At 36.3% G+C, this 18,954-nt stretch overlaps 1 protein-coding gene across 1 annotated transcript; it reads right to left on the bottom strand.

The window, feature by feature from the left end:
- Positions 1-3,434: 3,434 nt before the first annotated feature.
- On the bottom strand, positions 3,435-16,143 carry AARE (acylaminoacyl-peptidase-like protein). Its single transcript, XM_087332040.1, has 18 exons — positions 16,042-16,143; positions 15,671-15,852; positions 9,992-10,316; positions 9,697-9,921; positions 9,390-9,605; positions 9,238-9,306; positions 8,788-8,926; positions 8,555-8,700; positions 7,454-7,536; positions 7,245-7,366; positions 7,046-7,121; positions 6,755-6,938; positions 6,606-6,666; positions 5,256-5,378; positions 4,518-4,715; positions 4,359-4,427; positions 3,996-4,072; positions 3,435-3,899 (listed from the first exon to the last, which is right to left on the bottom strand). Exons 2-18 carry the CDS (start codon positions 15,810-15,812, stop codon positions 3,836-3,838), a joined length of 2,319 nt encoding a protein of 772 aa, XP_087188166.1. The 5' UTR covers positions 15,813-15,852; positions 16,042-16,143; the 3' UTR covers positions 3,435-3,835.
- Between the last annotated feature and the right edge of the window lie 2,811 nt (positions 16,144-18,954).

Here is an 18,954-nt window from a genome sequence, read left to right as displayed (position 1 = left end):
TCATGTACGCGTTGCTAGCTATACTTCTTTGAAGAACACAACAATTTATAAAACCATCATACCCATATAATTGTTCTATAATATCTCCCTCTAGAGGACAAAAATGAATAGGTCATTCTACTAGCCTCTAGAGAATGACTCCATATTGCATTATTGTCTACAATACTGCATTTCTTAATCTTCTAATGGCATCAAAGCATAAACGATGTGCATGCATATGTAAATGTTTGCATAAATTACGATTTATTCGATGATGTAGGGAAATCGTGAAGAGTTTGTTTCTTTTACTACTCTCTTGCTTGCCATCAAAATCTTTGTTTCCTACTTAAACAAAATAGACTTCTACTTGTTCATGTTAATTGTGCATTTGGTATATGTAGCATTCAATAGGTTCAGATTGTACTTCTGAATTGTAATATACATTTTTGGAAAACTTAAAAGCCTTGACTAACAAGCAATGTACACTCATGTATTTAACTTTTGCAAAAAAAGTAGATGAGTGATTGATGTTGCCACTTGCATATGGAGCTTATTTTGGAAGTTTAAAATATTAAAAATTTCCAATACAATGTTCATTGTGGGTTCATGAAAGTGTGATTCCATCAAGGACATATAACATTTTACAATTGTTCAATTATTATTTGCTTAAATTCAATTGAGATGAAGTCTCATTAGAGAGACACAAAAACACTCACACTCAAATTAGATGGCTAGACATTGAATTATGTTGGGATAGGAATTCAAACTAGGATCAATACAAAGTGGTGTTCATGTCTAAACTAGAGCATAAAACTAGAAATGGAATAAACAAGAGTGAAACCAAAATATTAACTTTTCATCTCATAGTGGGGATAATGCAAGGTTATATTAGTTGATCAATATCCACGAGGCTAACAAATGCTTTCAGATAATGTCCAAGAATGATAATTTGCTTAATAGTGAGTGTTATTAGGAAATAAAATTCTCATAAGTGTGGGCATTATTATAGAGAGGACACAATCCATTATCTACAAATATGAACATGTGCAAAATGCAAGAGTTACTACTACACATGAGTTGTCACCCATTATGCCATATTGTGATCTTAAGATGCAAGAAAAGGTAAATGTTGCACATTCATTGATTTGAATACAAAGAGGGTGCTATCCATAATCTATCAGACACAATCTTGAGGTGCAACTCCACAATAGTTGCAAACTCGTTATCGAGTTTAGACACAGCATGATAATATCTAGAGAAGGGGCACATAGTGATGGAAACACAAATTTAAGAGATAGTTATTGATGTATCACATAACAAAAGAGTTTGTTGAGATTAATCTCTCTTTGCTCTAGTCTTTTACATAGCCAAATCAATAGGTTAGAGGTCACATCGATTAGCCATTCATTTCATTTCATCATCTTAACATTGCTGTTTCTAGGGAATGTTGTCATTTTCAGTCCATGTATTGAGAAAAATATTTTGATTGCAATGGTGTAAGTTGTCCATGCTTTGACCATTTTTCATTATGAATGTGGCATTGAATCCATTGCACTAAACTCAACCCCACCGTTGAAGCATCACAAGTTGTACGAGAACACCATTATGTTTGTATATTTGACTTTTACATTTTGAATGAAGCTTAAAAAGGCTGCCTTGATAAAACAATAATAGTCAATGAAACATCTAAACCCTCTTGTATAATCTATTGACGGACAATGCTCTCCTATAATGTCTCTAGAGGCAATGATTTACATGTGTGCTTTAACATGTAATTGTTGCCTAAGAGAAGAGACACATTTTTTTTGTTAAGTGATCTATTGATGGACAATGCTCTCCTAAAATGCATCCAGAGGCAATGATTTACATGTGTGCTTGCATTTGTTCTCGAAGAGGTGTCGCGATATATTTCTTTCCTAATTCGATATATTTCTTTCCTAATTCTCTAAGTGAATTTGTGGTTGTTATGGAGAAAGCATGATGTGAAGCATCCATCACATAAGGAGACTTTAAACATCAATCGATCCCTTTACTTTGCGACGGATCAAGAATTGACCAATGGGTTTGATGCTCAAAATCTTTGAAGATCCTGCACACAAATAGTTTAGTAATGACACTAAAGATATTGCATCAAAATTAGGTCGATACTATAGATAGATTCCCAATATGGAAATCGAAATGAGAATCCATTTTTATCACAAAAAACTGTGCTTGTATGAAATGTGATGAATTATGGGGGATTTTGTGGAAATGTGAGAAATATAGACAATGCAAGGGTTTAGGGATTCTGTGAAGCTTGCAGAATCTTTTAGCTGTGTCGAATATTCGTTAATGAAGTGACTACTCCGCAAGCATCGATCCGGAGCAGCAGTGATGGGTGATGAGTAACAATGCGAATTTGAGTCTACAGATAAAGGGGGGGGGAAGGATTCATAAGGTAGACGTTGCAATGCCTAAAGCACAGATGGCAGAGGTAGCGATAGCAAAGGAGAGAATCATGACTTGCAGGAAGCCATGGAGGAGGGTCAGAATCGTGGAGGTTTAGACAGGAAATAAAGTGCATCTATGATCCCTGTAGTAAGAGAAGAGAAAATTAGGATGAAATCAACACCAGTACAATAAGTTGAATCAATCAGGAATCAAGAACACTACATGTCTGGCTTATACTAATTGTCTGAATCCTTGCTGAAGCACTGTTAGCCTACCATCTAGAAGAAACATGGGCAAACATATATGCTCAAAACAAATCTATTTTATATTTCATAACCTGGACGCATTTAAAAGAAGATATTTGGACACATAGATAGGGGGCGACGGTTGTATGCACCATATGTTTGTTTTCAAGTATAGACCAATGAATACTGGATTCATAAATAATTGATGATGGTATCGTTGTAACTTGTTATTAAACACCACTCTTAAAACTATTAATCATATATTGCTTCAAAATGCAACGACCATTCACTTCATTCATAATGTGCTAAAAAAACATTCACAGCATTCATTGCTCCATAGTGTGCTCTAAAATGTATACCTAATAAAAATAAATACCAAATCACTTTGATATCATGATAGAGAATCTTTTCAAGCGGGTGAAGGAATTCCTGCAACGAAAGGATATGGAAGATCTTGGAAATGGCTTAAGATTTTTTTTTAAACGAGAAGAAATAGTGGCCTTTACAAAACCCACTTCTAAATGGACAAGCGCCACTCTAGAGTCTAGACTATAAAGACATTACACTTCGTTTAGTGTAATAGTTGGTAGTGTCCAATATACAAAATTGGCCATTGTATTGAATAAATGCCAAGTGTGCTAATGGCGGGTCCATGCAATAAGAGTTCAAGACATAAAAGTGTCTAGTTTCAATACCGTTTGCTCCAGAAAATGGAGATATTAAGGGTTGTGGTTTAAAATGATCAACATGCATGGTGCTTTAATTGGGAGCATAAAAATATGGTATAATAATGCAATGTTTGATTGGAATGTTACAAAGCAATGATTCCCATTACAAATTAAATGGTATCAGATAGGATACTGGAATTAATTGCACATTATGAAAGTTGAAAAAACTGCACTAGTGTAATGTGCACAGTTTTTGAGAATCCTTCCAAAATATCACATACCGAAGCTATGGAATCCTGTAGTGTTGTATTTACAGGATTGAATCATCTCATTTAGATGGACAAAAGGTATGTCTTATCTTGAATTCACTAAAATCAAGTGATCGATAGTTTTATGCCACCACTAATCCAACTTTCAAATTCAGAATTGCAGCCAAGATTTTGTATCTTCGAATTTCGTGGATGAAATCATCTGAATTAAATAAATTACGGGGTGAGCTTATCTTGAATTTGTTCAAGCTAAATGCTCCAATAACCATGTTCCAATGCTAATCCAAGCTTCAAAGTCAGATTGCGGCCTGGAAAAGAAAATCGAAAGAAAGTTTTTCTCACTCACTGGAGGCGGAGCCTTCAAAAGAACCATTGTAAAAGCATTATGGATAAATAAATGTTACCTATCAATTGGGTGTGCATCCTCAGGAAAGACTATAATTTTAACCTTTAAACCTCGTGCCTTCAAAGCATGCACATACTGCATTTTATTGAGAAAAAAGGCACCTTAAAGTATTAGTCGTGCAAAACGTGTTCTGGAAAAATAAGACTTGTTAAATTGCAGATTAAATTCTTCAACTCATCAATTGAATATATTTTTATTTACAAAGGGGAACAAAAGCACAAACGAAATGGAAATTTATTCATGAAGGGGAACAAAAGCACGAATGAAATGGAAATTTGGCTGATTATTATAAAACAGAAACCGGCCTTTGTAGTAATATTCCAGTAGGTATTAGATATATCATATTTAATGTGGTTTTCACCTGAAATCCATTAGCAATAGGAACCCTGCGATCTTGAGCTCCAAGTAGAAATAAAGTAGGAACTTTAACCTATGATAAGTAAGAAGTTAGAAAACCCAACACATAATAGGTGAAAACTGAAATAAAACTTCAGGAAAAAAGAAGAAGAATAGAGATTACATTCTTAATATGAGAGATTGGTGATGCGTTATAGAACTTCTCAAGGTGATCAGGTGTCGGGGCATCAGTGTACTTCTCAAAGCAAGTTTGGCCATATGCTTCAACATAGCACCAATCTGGAATATCACTATTCCCCACCATTGATGAAATATTGCAAACTGGATTTCTAACTGCTGCAGTTACAAATCGATCTGGTGCCTGTGACATCAAAACATTGAAAGGAAAATGCTTTGTTCTCAGCTGGTCACTGCAATTGAAATTCTAGTTTTTACATTTTCCCATTATATCTTCTAAATCGATTACTGATGCAGCTCTTTATTTTCTTGGTAGCACCTGGGAAGCTTCCTTTAGGAATAGAGTAAACAAGACACTGCATGCTAAAGCAAGGGGTCAAAGCATTGCCTTTATATTCCATTAAGGATTATAACTGGAACATACAAATATCGTGGTAAACCCTATGCTTGATAACATTGAAGTTCATGGATCCAAGTCTGAGGCAGTGGGTCTAAAATGACATTTACAGTAATGAGCGTTTATATGTTTACTTTGAGATCAAAGCATTAACAGTCCACTGATACCACAGCAAATTCCATTTCCCCATTTGTTGGATTCCCCAAAATTGAACTATCACATAACGTTTGTAAGGTAGCAGAACAATATTAGCAAGATTTAGCATTATCTCTATGGCCGGCTTTTATTCTCCTCTAATACTCAAAACAGAAAACATGAATGAGCAACCTGTCCAATTAAATGTGTTGAAAGGAAGCCTCCATGTGATCCACCTGTAACTGCAACCTTTTTTGGATCTACCAAACCCTTCGAAATAACATAATCTAGAGATCGTAAAACATCTTCAACATCCTGCAATACAGTGTTTCAAAGGAAATATTGTAACTTCAACAACTTACAACAGGAATAAAGTTCAAAAGCACATGCAAGAACCCCAGTTTATCTCATTGTAAGAGCTAAACACATTATCTTTCAGCATCCAATTGCTAAGAAAAAAGATGGTTTGCAGAAAGCAACTTTGCCATAAGCAAGAGAAATGGACAAGAGTTAGAAATATGTGACGTGATGGTTTCTAAAAATAAGTGGAATTAGAAGTGGTCCCAAGAGACTGCATACATGATCAACCTACTTCCAAATCATTAGATATTTTATTACCTTCTTGTCCTTACTTATGCAAGCACAAATACATGGTTTCACGAATACATGGTTTGGACAAATATGAAAATATTTCACACCTCCTTTATGTTCTTACATGCACAAATATGAGAATCAGGTTTCTCTTGAAACAACAAAATGCAGCCATGGCTTGACCACCAAAAGTCTTTCATTTTGTTTCTTCCATCAGATTATCACAATGATCTTTTCTTTTTTGCTGGTTTTCAACGAAGTAAAAGACATCCTCATTACTTCTGCCTTAATTTCCTAAAATTCCATGCTAATTAAGAAAATCTGACGCTCTATATTTTTTCTTAAAAGTAGTTAGCGCTTATAAAAAAATAAAGCTTAGCAACCCATTCTGTAGTTGCTAGACTGTATCATAAATGCTGTGGTAATAGATATTCATAATATAAGGTTACACCACCAAATATGGGAGATTCCCAAGGTTGCTGCCCAAGTCACACAGAATCATGTACTGTTACATGTCAATCTTGATTGAAGACAGTAAGAGAGGAATATATGATTAAAAATGTTTATAGGTGGGGTAATATTAATGTTAATTGCAGATGGGGATTTTTGACATAAAAAATCTTTTTCAGATGAGGAAAACAGAGTGGCATACAGATGCAATTTTGTCAAAAAGACAACTTGGACATGATGCAGAGTAGGCTTTTGAGTGCATAATCATATTATAAGTTTAGGTGATCTTTGTTTCAAAATGACACCTTATGTGAGATAGCAATGGAATAGAGGCGCAATAGAGAGGAGCAGTTCGCTAAGGACTGGAATTCCACAATGAAGGGTAAGTCTCTTTTAAAAAGAGGAGGCCGACTTTCACCAGAATTCTATCACAAGCTGGACTTCAGATGTCTATAGTTGCTTGCAAAGTTAACAACATTTTCATTGGAAATTAAACATCACCTGCTGACCAGCCTTCCCAGGAAGAGTTTGCAATGCTTCTTCACCATATCCAAGAGATCCTCTGCCCAAAAAGAAAAGTAAAGAAGAACCCTATTTACACAGACCCTTGAGTATATCTTTGTGGCATAATCAAACATTGCCAGTCTTACCTATAGTTCACAACCAGTAGATTTAGACCCAATCCAACAAGATAACCAATAGATTTAGAGAAGCTGGTAGTATACGCACTGTGTGGTCCTCCATGTATTACAACTACCAAAGGCCGCTTCTTTTGTTCATGTTCAGTTGTGATTGACTTAGATGACACAAATATGGATTCATAGCTTTGTACTCCTACAAGTCACAAGTTTTGAATGTCACAAGTTATACATACTTTTAACTGGATACAATTAATATATCAGTGAAAACCACAGACTCAAAAGTACACCACTATGATGTACCTCCCTCAGAGTCTTCAGCATTTGATACAGGGATCTGAAAGATTTCATATGTGACCGAGTTCAGTGTTGCTTCAACCTGGTAAAGTTATCATGGCATACATGTATCTTTAACACACATATACAAAATTTGAGCCTCTGAGAAAATTAATGCAGGAGAGCTTAGTGTTGGAAATAAAAAAATTATGCAGAAGCTACTAACCTTAGGTGGAAATTGCAAAGCATTATTAGATATATCAAACCATGCCCACGTTCGGCTAGAATCTGATAAAGAACTTGGCACTCCAAGTTGCAAACTTGGAGGTTTTCCAAAGTTGCTCTTAACTAACATCAAATCCAGAAGAATCACGTAATTAATTATGGCTAACCCAGCAACAGATAATTTCATTGTTGAAATAATATAAACCATACCTGCTAAAATGTAATCATCATGTATAGAGAGCAGATTCCAAGAGGATCTGTCATGTTCTGGACTAATTCTCAACCACTTTCCACTGCATGCTTCAAAGTAAAATGGTGTTATTCCTGAGGTTCATATATGGTGTTAGTCCTAAGGGGCTTTTGGCTTAAAAGTCAAGCATTTCAAAATTTTCAATATCAATGACTTCGTCGACCTAGAAAAGCTCTACAATACCTTTCTCTTTTTCCACATTTTAAGGAAAATAATGGTATGCTCTTTAGTTTTAACAACCCTATAAGGCTTAGTTTTCTAACCTAAAATATTGGTCATAGACCAAATATATGTAAGAAACATGAGCATATTGTAATTTGTGGAAGACTACCCTTTATTAGGTAAGAATGGTTAGTGGCCATTGGGCTTGAAATGTGAAACAGACCCTTTAGGGTTTTCAACTTGTATAAAAGGGCAAGAGCTCTTATGTTAAAGGGGCCTTTTGGTTCCCTAACTTTGGCAGCTACCTTTTGATCCTCTTTCTCTCCCTTTTACATCCACTAAGAGCCACTTTCCTCCATGTAGGTTTTCCACCTAATTGTTTGAGATATATATGTTTCTTATTTAGTCATTATCTATTTAATTGAAACACCTCATATGTTTCTTACATAGCAATTATCTATTTAATTGAGACTAATATATTTCTTAATTAGGTATGTGTTAAATTTTAATCAACTTAAGAAACCTTTGAGGTTTACACAGTTGCATGGAGTGGAAAGATAAGTGCTTTTATGTCATTGCCATTGGGGTGTAACGTCCCCAATTCTCTCGGTTAGCCCACCAAGAAGAAGGCGATCCCTTGGGACTCGGTAATGACCCTTCAAAGTTCAACACTCCAAGGTGTGAGTCATGTTGATCCCTTTGGGAAACCCCGATTCACCACATATACCCCAAAAAATCAGCATAAGATAATAGTTGGTCACTCGTTTATTTTCAGACATTACCTTTATAGAAACCTAAACACTAGTTCACATAGTGCTACTCAAACATTTATTCAGCATCAATCCTTAATTTGAAGATGTTAAATAGTTTAACAGAAAAAGTTCAAACAAATAATGAACCTGCTTGTATTGATAGCTATGATGGCTTCACTGCTAAACCATAAAGATGAAAGTACAATAGTTTCTTTGTCTAGAAGCCAAGGAGATCCAATTAGACTTTCACAATATAATCCTGGAAAGCTCCCCTTTGGTTGCTTAACAGAAACCTGTCAACAATGAGTTCATAAATTATAACGTTCATGATCCTTAAAGACATTGTTGGCAATGAAACTTGGCAACAATGGATAACTTACCACTTCTTTTAGTGATGAATCAACACCATTTTCCTTATCAATTGGCCACTTGATACTATGTAATGAATTTGTACTATTGTGTACTCCAGTTTTTACAGCTTCATGAGCTGACAAGAAGATTAAAAGATCACCTTTGGGACTGCATATAGAACAAAGAATTATAACAGAATTACTCTTTGTTGTTTAATGCATGACATATATGTAGCCATAGACAGAGTAGGCATGTAACATGTTACTACTATATGTCTATTAAATCTAACAAAGTTATGCAAGTTATGCTTAAATCGAATCAGAACTTTATAGCAAGCAGACCAAGTCAGATGACAAATCAGAAATTCCAATAAACTGAGTTGTTTGTGAGCTAAGAAAATTTGAGAACATATAAAAATAGACTTGATCATGCAGACAGCCACTGCACATTACCATTAATTTGATTGACGTAAATGTTACCTAAAGCGTGGTAAAAATGCACTCTTTAGCGAAATTGGGAGTTTCTGTAAACACGAGGCACTGGCAGACCTGTGCCAAGTTTCAACACAAACAGGTTCATCCCTAGTAGGCAAACCAACCCTAAAATTTCAATGTCCAACAATGGTTTGTACCCTTCCTTCTGGAGAGCTTCTATTGCGTACAAAGCACAAGGCCTATTGAAGCAATATTTGATTCCAAGCTTCCTATATGTTTGGAAATTTTCAGAGACTGAAGGCCACCCGACAAAGACAAGAAATTGACGTTCTTCCAAGCCATGTGAAGGTGCCCAAGTAACTTGACCCACATTCAGATCATCAGGAACACCTGTTACCTTCTGCACATACCCACTGAAGAACAGGTAGTGAGAAATGGATGCCCATGGTTGAGACAATCCATTGTAGCTAAGATATTCATTGATATTAAGATGATAACGATTACTCTTTTAAATCTGCCACAAAAACACTAGGCTTTTGTTTCCCCGTATATGCTTCGCCCCAATCTTCTTGCCAGTCTCCCTGACCTTTCCATGTATACAAATCACTCTCATTCAACTTTGTATCAGAAGTTTTCACAGTATTTCCATAAATTGGCCGATTAGGAATTGGATCCTCAGCAACATATGCAATGTGTGATTCATCTGGACTCCATGAAACACCCTCAAACCTAGAAAGTAAATAAAGTGTTAAATACTTGTAAATCATGTCGAAATCACTAGATTTTGTTATTGATTTACCATCTATCAGTATATACGGGGCCATGCACAGATGCAGGAATCACTATCTCTTTCAAAAGTTGAGCAGAGCTCCATACTTCAAATTTTGTAGGGTTTGGTTTGTCCTTGCCCCCAGACTCCCCATTTCTGATGATAAGCAGCTTATCTCCAGATTTGGAAGGAACAAGAAGTGACACTCCCGTAAGCTGAACAGGAAATACTGACCAGTTACATGACAGTTTATCTGTAATTCCTTTGGGAATGTTGACAAAAGATTGGTATCTCCGTTTGGAATTTGCCATGAGATTAACCTCACTCATGATAAGCATCGCTTCCAAGTCCTTTCCTGCAGACAACATCAAGCATCCATATGTAATCTACTTAGTATTAAATGTTACAGAGAGTACTACTAACCCACCACAAACATATCATAACTCGGGGGGCATAATCACTCTGCTGGTTAAATTGGAAAACAGGAAAAATCATTAGGTCTTTTGAAATTTCTTCCCCTGGCATTCTGGGATACAGGTAGGTTTTTGGAGCAACCTTGATAATCTACTTACTAGGCTGTGCAAATATGTATTAGAGGCACTTAACAGAGCTATAGTGCCAAAGGACCTTTAGAAATGTACAAATGGAGAGTCCTTAGGACCTTTATATAAACAATCTGTCACTTAAAAACCAAGGAAACTCCTTTAAGCTATGTAACTCAACTAGCTGAAGACAGTGTTGATGTTGTGCCTTGGAGAGGCACTTAGTGAAAGCACCAACAGGATTCTATGTGGTGCTGAGTTTATGCGACAAGATGAGTTCATCCTCTATCAGCTCATTGATGAAGTACAGTATCAATGTGCTTAGTACGTGCATGAAACATGACATTGGCTATTTGGCTATCACAATGCAGGGCTGGTGTCCTCTCAGGTAGACCAAGCTCATTGCAAAGACATGCTGTGCCAACCACATGGCTTTTTTGGAAGCCTCAATTGATGAAATATATTCAGCCTCAGTAGTGGATAATTCAGCAATCCTTTGCAGTCTCGAACACCATCAAACGGCATCACCAGCAAGTGTAAATACATATTCGCTAGTAGACTTGCATGTATTCACATCATTTGCCATATAAGAATCAAAAGTTCCTGTAGCTCCAGTGGACCCTTCCCATGACATATCTAATAATTGGCGTCACATATCTAATCTACTTTTTGTCCCTTCACATATCCAATGATTGGCTTGATATCTTCCCATATGCTTTGCCAAGATTAGCACTGAACCTACTAACAACTCGAAGAGAGATGCGAAAGTGTTACTGAAATTCGAAGAGATCTAGAGGTGCAAATCAAGAGGATGTGTAAGACCATCAACAAGGGGCGACGTTGTCATCGTTCGTTAGGACGTTGCACCAAAACTCGAGGATCTCCCCCTGAAGCTCTACTCGTGATCCGATCCTCTGCTTTTACTCCTATCTTATTCTTATCATTCTTCCATCACTTGTTCACTCCATGTAACGGAGCCAAGAATTTTCCCATTGTACTTTCACCCTCTTAAACTTACTATTGCACACAAAATCTTAATATAGTGTATATTTTGCTATTTTGTACAAATCCTTGTTTGATTAGCTGTACAAAGACTTCACCATAAGGATCACATTGGAATTTTCGGCTTGGAATTCCAAGTTTGGAACACAAAGTTACGTGGATTTTGGCAAAAGCAGCATAAAACAAGTCATCGAAACGTCTCGCCAAGAAACTCGTCATGCCGGTACGAAGCCTTCGTCACGAGGATTGCTAGAGCTTTCAACTCTAAGGATCCTTCAAGTCTAGTGACCTTTCAACACCTAGGAGCTTTCGAGTGTGACAAGCCTTCGAGGGGCGACCTCCTAGCCCTTCCGTCCTTCCTAGTCCAAGACCCTTGTAGTCACGCTCGAGTAGCACATACACGTGCATAACTTTGCGACAACGAATTGCACTATATGTAAAGCATGTAAAAAGCAAGTGATATCCATCCTCTTACTAGTCCTTCCTTGCATATCTTACATGCCTTTATATTTGGCTGATTTTGATACCATAATGCAACTTCAATACCTAGGTTGTGTGATTGAGTGCAAAGGGGTGTTACGGCTTCACAAGAGTCAATACTCATGTTAATAATGAGGTGAGATTGAATACAATCAATAGGCCTTCTTGCCTTATATAGAACCCAAGATTCAGGATTGATGTTTGCAATGTAATATTCTAGTTTTGTCCTTTTAGCATCTTTCTACTTCTTCCTTAGTGACCATCTCCCATATATCATTTTCCTTGACCGAATCCATCTTGGATCTCATGGCTAGTTGCCATGTTTCGGCATCCGGCATGGCTATTGGTTCTGCATAAGTGCAAGGTTCGCCTGTGTCCATGTAGTAGACGTAATCCAAGCCTATAAAACTGTCGGCTTTCGGACCCATCCTGATCTCCTCAGTGCCGATTGTGTCGGTTTGTCTTCTTCAACCAGTACGAGTGTGCGGTCGGTATTCTTTGAACACTTGACACTGTTTGTTGTTAGAGATTTTGTAGAAGGAACCTCTTCTTCTACTTCGAGATTTTTTTACCAGCTTGCTCCCATGAGAAAGCAAGATGTGGTAACCTATGATTTGACATATTCTTGACTTTTTAATGTTTTTATATATTCTCTATAGCGCCAATATCTCTACATGTTGAACATTTGTTTCCAAGAGCATAACTTGATAGGAGGTGGTGGATTTAACTCCCAATTGTCTCCTTAAAAACATCCTTTGAATCTTCTCAATCTCATTCCATGCATTAAGAAAGATAGTGCCTCCCCACACTTCTACTCCATAAAGCAAAACTCGTAATAACATGGCATTAAATAACATTAGTTTCATTTCCTTCCATGAGTATCACTCTGGTTGCATTTATTTTCTACATATAATAGCTTTTCCAACCAGCTTGAACTCTAGACTCAACGCATACACTCCATTTATTTGTGGCATGTACATCAATACCAAGATGCTTAAAGCTTTGAACAAATTGTACATGTTCTCCCTTATAAGTAATAAGCATAGGGTATCAATGAGGCTGGATTGTTCACACTACCATCATTTTTGTTTTATCCAACCTCTCTATTCTAGATCAACCTATGCTAAAGAACTTTCATAGACAAAAATTACATATCTTATTTGGGAATCTTACAAGTATCGATGACAAGAATGTTTAGTCATGTCTTAGTCTATTTCCATTTACTTTTTTGTTTAGTTATATTTATTTGTTTTGGTTTGTCGTTTCTCAAAGATGAGACAGCATTTTATGATGTAATCTCTAGTTTGGTCTTATAGGCCACTTTGGCCTCTTAAAAGATGCAAATATGTCTTTCTTTCTTTCTTCTACTAGGAGTAGAAACATGGGGCCCGAATTTTAGCAAGTCAAATAACTGAAAAGATGGAAGACCCTATGATTGCCCACGTCATATGAAGCAAAGCTTTGGTGCCCCATTACATAACTCAGGTGTTGACAGAAGCAGCAGCAATAATCACTGAGGCATTATTTCGATTAGTGAAGAATACCCAATGGCTTTGGGAGCTGTCTAAACGAAGATACTCAAGGTTGGCACTTATTTAATCAAAACAACTTGCTGAACACTGAGATGATCACTGTTGGCATGCTGAAACGCAACAATGGTTCAAGTCACATGGAATTACATAACTCAGGTGTTGACAGAAGCAGCCCCAATAATCACTGAGGCATTATTTTGATTAGTGAAGAATATCCAAAGGCTTTGTGAGCTGCCTAAACGAAGATACTCAAGGTTGGCACTTATTTAATCAAAACAACTTGCTGAACACTGAGATGATCATTGTTGGCATGCTGAAACGCAACAATGGTTTGAGTCACATGGCATAAGCATAAATGCACTACCCTTGTTCTAATATAGCTTGGACTCTCCCATCTAAACATGAACAAAGCAGAAACCAATAGAGAGATTTAAACCGATATAATCAAATTGGATATGGTAGGAAAGCCCTAGGTATTGTTGGTCCACAACATCTCTTGGGAAGAAGATGGCCCATTGTAAGGCACACTTTACACAAACATTGGAGGACGGCTTTATCATCAGGACCTCTTATATGGACATACATCTATCCTATGCGCTATGCAATGTAATAGGGCTAAAGCGGGCTTGTAACAGTTGAAAAATGTGAAGACTTGGTTGGTAATATCACTTTTGTGATGTAATGATGTTGTCTTTGTGCTCTTGATTTGTGAGTGATTACGTCTATTAGCTTGTTGGTATGTCGAGAGTTCACATTTATGATTTAAGGGTAAGAGTCATTTAAGCAGTTTGCTAATTGAAACTAGGTAATTCATTAGTATGCTCAAAGGTGGATTGATACCCATGCTTTCCACACCTCACCCACAAAACAGTGTACATCTACTGGATCCATAGAATGATTTCACACAAAGAAACCCATTATTAGTAAGTTGCGCAAGTGTGGGCCATACTAACAGTTATAACCTCCAAGTGTAAAACACTCCTCCCCATACACCAACTGAAAAGAAATATGCCTTGAAGAGAGTTGATGTTTTACTACAAGACGACAATCGTGGCTCTAGATGAACATCCCAATCTTCTAAACCAATTAGCCACTACAATTTAAATTGGAAGCATGGTCTACGATTGCATTGTGTATGCTGATTAGATTTCCTATTCTTGATTCCATGGATGCTATCATATTCTGCACAAGTACCCCGAATCCTGGAATCTGAAACTAACCATAGGAGCTACAATTCTGCATAACATTCTCAAAGACAAACCCCTGTGTTAAACATTAGTCCAATGATGTTCAGTTAGAGATTAAGGTAGCTATATATGTAAGCACACCTCTGGTAGAAAGAATTTTCCAGTTACATCATTAGGGAGTGGAAACTGAAGAATTCACAATACTGTCTTTTATGAAAAAAGAGGGAGATACCATTTTTCAAAGTCCTCTAGGTTCTTTTATTGAGTTTTCTGCTTATGTGGAAGAGTTTGCATCATATCAATGTCTGGATCAATGTTTCGGGAGAAGGTTCCCTTGTTCACTAAAAGTGGGAATGTTTGTAGAGGGGACACTATCCAAAAGGAACATATAAAACGATTCTACTAAATTATATAATTTTGTGGAGTTCTCTTATAATTTCCTCTTATTTCAACAAGAATTTCCACCAAAAAATCCGATCATTGCTCTGGAAATACATAAAACTAAGGGAAGAAATTTGTCTCAAATACTAAAATTTTCAATTTAGGATATTATGGTCTTGATGATTCAAAGTGGATCTTTTGAAGAGAGCATCACAAAATTGGCGCTTAAAATGCAGTAATAAATATGGTTTTATCTTACAACAGATGGATCTTTTAACAAAATATTCACAAGAATGACCATTAAAAGGATTGTGCCTTTAAATTAGAATTATTTTCATAAGCCCTTACTCATTCAAAACTGAGAAAGAAACTTCCAAAAAGTGTCATTAATGACCACTGCCTGATACGAATTTACCTCATTCAAAAATTAATCTTTGCAAAAGATGCCATCGTAAGAATGGTCATTAAGAGCCTCTATTAAATAGGACCTTATTACATTAAACATGGATCTTCAAACAAGCAAACAAGCTCCACAAGAATGATAATTCAAAGAAATGTGCCTGTGCAGAATTTAGGAGTACGTACCTGTCTTGGAAGGAAATAACCAAGCTTTTTCAATGCTTGGGATTTGGTTGAAAGCTTCAAGAAGCTCGGAATGCTCGGCAATCGTAAGCGAACCTTCCGATTTAGCTTCCACTGATGGGACGTCTGCCTTAGCTTCAGCCATTTTCAACCTCGGCAAAGTACCGGTTCTTAATCTCAGAGACCTGCAAAGAAAGCAACCGAGATGGAAAGCGCAAAGATAAGGAGGATGAGGATAAGGACGCAAAAATCCAAGAACGGGAAGGGAGTGGAGATGGATGTAGGAATCTAAGAAAGCAGAAGAAGAGGGAGGGAGGGAGAATAAGAAGAAGCGCAAGATGAAGGTTTGAGAGAGAGCGAGAGAGAGAACTTACGAGGAAGAATTCTGGTAATGCTGAGGGCGAGAGCGATGGAGATGGAGAAGGCGATGGCGATGGCTATGGCTATGGCGATTGTGGAGAGGAAGAAATAAAGAAGAGGAGGAGGGGATGCAGGAATGCTCCCTTCCCAACAGTATCATCACCATGGACGATGACTGACCTAATTAATAATAATGATGATAAGAATAACCATCGATTATAATAATGCAGATACTAAAAAAAAAAGTGTACATATAATATAAGAAAGAATATGAGTCGTATGTATGTACATACATACTCACATGTTATACATACATAATCGATGGTCTCCGTGGGCTTTGCAAATTTGGTCTTAGAAGGACTTACTTAATCGATGGGTCTCATAGGCCAAATTTGGTCCCAAAAGACTTTGATATTTCTTTCTTTCTTTCTTTCTTTCTTTCTTTCTTTCTTTACATAGGGTGGATGTTAACTTCTTAACGTTACATAGGGTGGATGCGGAATGATTGAATTGTCTAATAGGTCACCGTGACACAAAACAATAAGACTCAACATAGCATGTTGGTAATGATGACATTGCCGATGGCATGACTAAACATCATAATGGAGATGTTCAAGAGACGTCAAAGAAGAATTGGACATGGAAGTTGAGAAAACCAACCAACAAAAAAAATTGGAAATTTGATAGCCATCTAGATACAATGATCACAACCTACAATGCAATTTATGATCGTGTGATTAAATCATTGCATGAAAAAATTCATGTTAGTGTTCGATAAATGCAAAACACCACAAAGGGACTACTTTCAATCTTACGTCCTCCCTTGATTTTGCTGGAATCGTTGGTCAACAACATACAAGCATTCAGTGATCTAAGTTTATTTCATGTAGCTATTGTTGTTGTGATGCATTCAAATTTGTTATTGTATTGTGGTCTCTTCCTTTATTTGTTTAGAACTAATCGAGATCATGTAGCGAAGCATTTATAGAATGAGAAGGAAGTACATTGTGCCAAATCAAGCAAATCCAATGCACAAAGATGATGGTGTGACTAAGAGGATATGAGAGTGTGACAATCTCAATTGAATCACTCTTCGATGGTAGCTCAAGGTAACAACAAACCCTCGATTATGTCTATGAAGCACACTTAGAAAAGTAAAAACCCTTGTTTATGTGAACAATGAAAATGTATCAAATTCTAGAAATAATATAATGCGATGTTGAAGCCCATCTATGATCATGTTAAATTTTATGCTTTCAATATAGAAAATAAATTTGAATTTGAAAGAGTTTTTTATGATAAGTAAAAGTTGGAACTTTAAGAAAACTAATTGTGATGTTTAAACTACATACGAGCATTCTAGAAACATTTAGCATGAGGCCCACATCCTTGAAGCGCTAACAAAACCATTAGCTTTGTAGTGGACATGGGTTCCCACACAAAACTTTGTCTTACTTTCCTTTTTCAAGAGAGGGACTCGTTTAAAAATTTGTTACCTATCACCTTTTTTGAAGGCTTACATGTTTACAATTCGTGCTTTACCAATCTTAATGTAAAAAATTATCACATGCCCTATTGTCATGGGGAAACACCTATTATAAATAATACATCATTTTAGAAAATTACAACATAAGCTCTATTTCTAGCATATTATTAGATGTGCTAATAAAGGTGAAAAAAACTCGATTACAAAGGATTAATGTGGGCTTATGACATTCTTGAAATATCTCGAAGCTTAAAAAATAATTGTCTTATTCTTCCAAATACCTAATTAAGTTCCTATACATATCATAAAACATTCAATAGTGACTTCTATGATATCAAAAAGGTCATTCTCATGATCTCTCTTCTTCTTCTTTCCAAAAAAACACTATTTCGCATTAGTTACAAACAATTACATCATCCACCACCAAAAATTCAGCAACCAACCCTCACTCTGGCCTTCTCACCAAAGTGGACATAGTTCCCACCTCATTTACAACAAAAGTATCCACCTCATGATCTCTCTTTTAATTCAACATTCTAGTGCGTGACAAATAACTCACATGCGCAAAATGTTCTATTATTTTGAGTCTTGAACTCTGGTCTTTAGGATGACATCAATGTCTTCAAGTGTCAATATTGTGACCTTGACTAATGTGGGAGAAATATGCTCCTATCCTTCATTTATTATCATTTATTGGTTTTTATGATTATATTTTGGAAAAAGAGAAATTGCCAAAGTCATATGTTCCTAAGCAAGATAAAGTCGTGATGGTTGCGTGCAAATATGTGAGACGGAGCATGATTAGCAGTGGTAAAATCATTCATTTTAACCCATGGACTTAACATTTGCTTTTCACTTAATTTAACATAACGAGATATGGTATCATGCATTCTTCAATGACCAAGTGCTTTATTTGTTGTTAGATTGTGCAAATTTAATTCATAGATACTCGAAAGGCATGTCCTTTTGTTCAAAGCGTATCTATTTGTTGGGTGGAGTACTCTTGAAAGACTTGAAAGGAATGACAAGCACCAATACCCTCATGGGATGCAATTGTGTTAGGGCTTGTAGCTTCAATTGTCCACTCTCTCCAAAATCCGTTAATCAAAAGGTAGCTTATAAATCTCACCCATGAATTTGCCTTTGATTGCCTTGATTGATTTCTAAAAGAGAATACCATGTTTGTTGCAGGGAATATTAATATGTATGGGTTTCTATTATTCAACCTTCTCCCATAACTTTGTGGGAACAATTCAACAAAACACTTGTTGAATGTTATTTGAAATATTTGTCCAATATTTTTTAAGGATCCATAAAAGATTCCTTCAACATGTTCTATTTTGAGCTTTTTAAGAATTGATGGGCAACTGGTTTGTGCACAATATTCAAAGAACATCCATTGATATAACAAATTATTAGTGATATTTCCTAGATTTGTGAT

This window comes from Azolla caroliniana, unplaced genomic scaffold, assembly GCF_043228905.1.
Source record: "Azolla caroliniana isolate FFs.n. ecotype wild unplaced genomic scaffold, voAzoCaro1.0.p SCAF_16, whole genome shotgun sequence".
In the NCBI taxonomy this organism is placed as follows: domain Eukaryota; kingdom Viridiplantae; phylum Streptophyta; class Polypodiopsida; order Salviniales; family Salviniaceae; genus Azolla; species Azolla caroliniana.
Note: the sequence above shows the minus strand (reverse complement) of the source record. Positions and strands in the feature narration are given on the sequence as shown.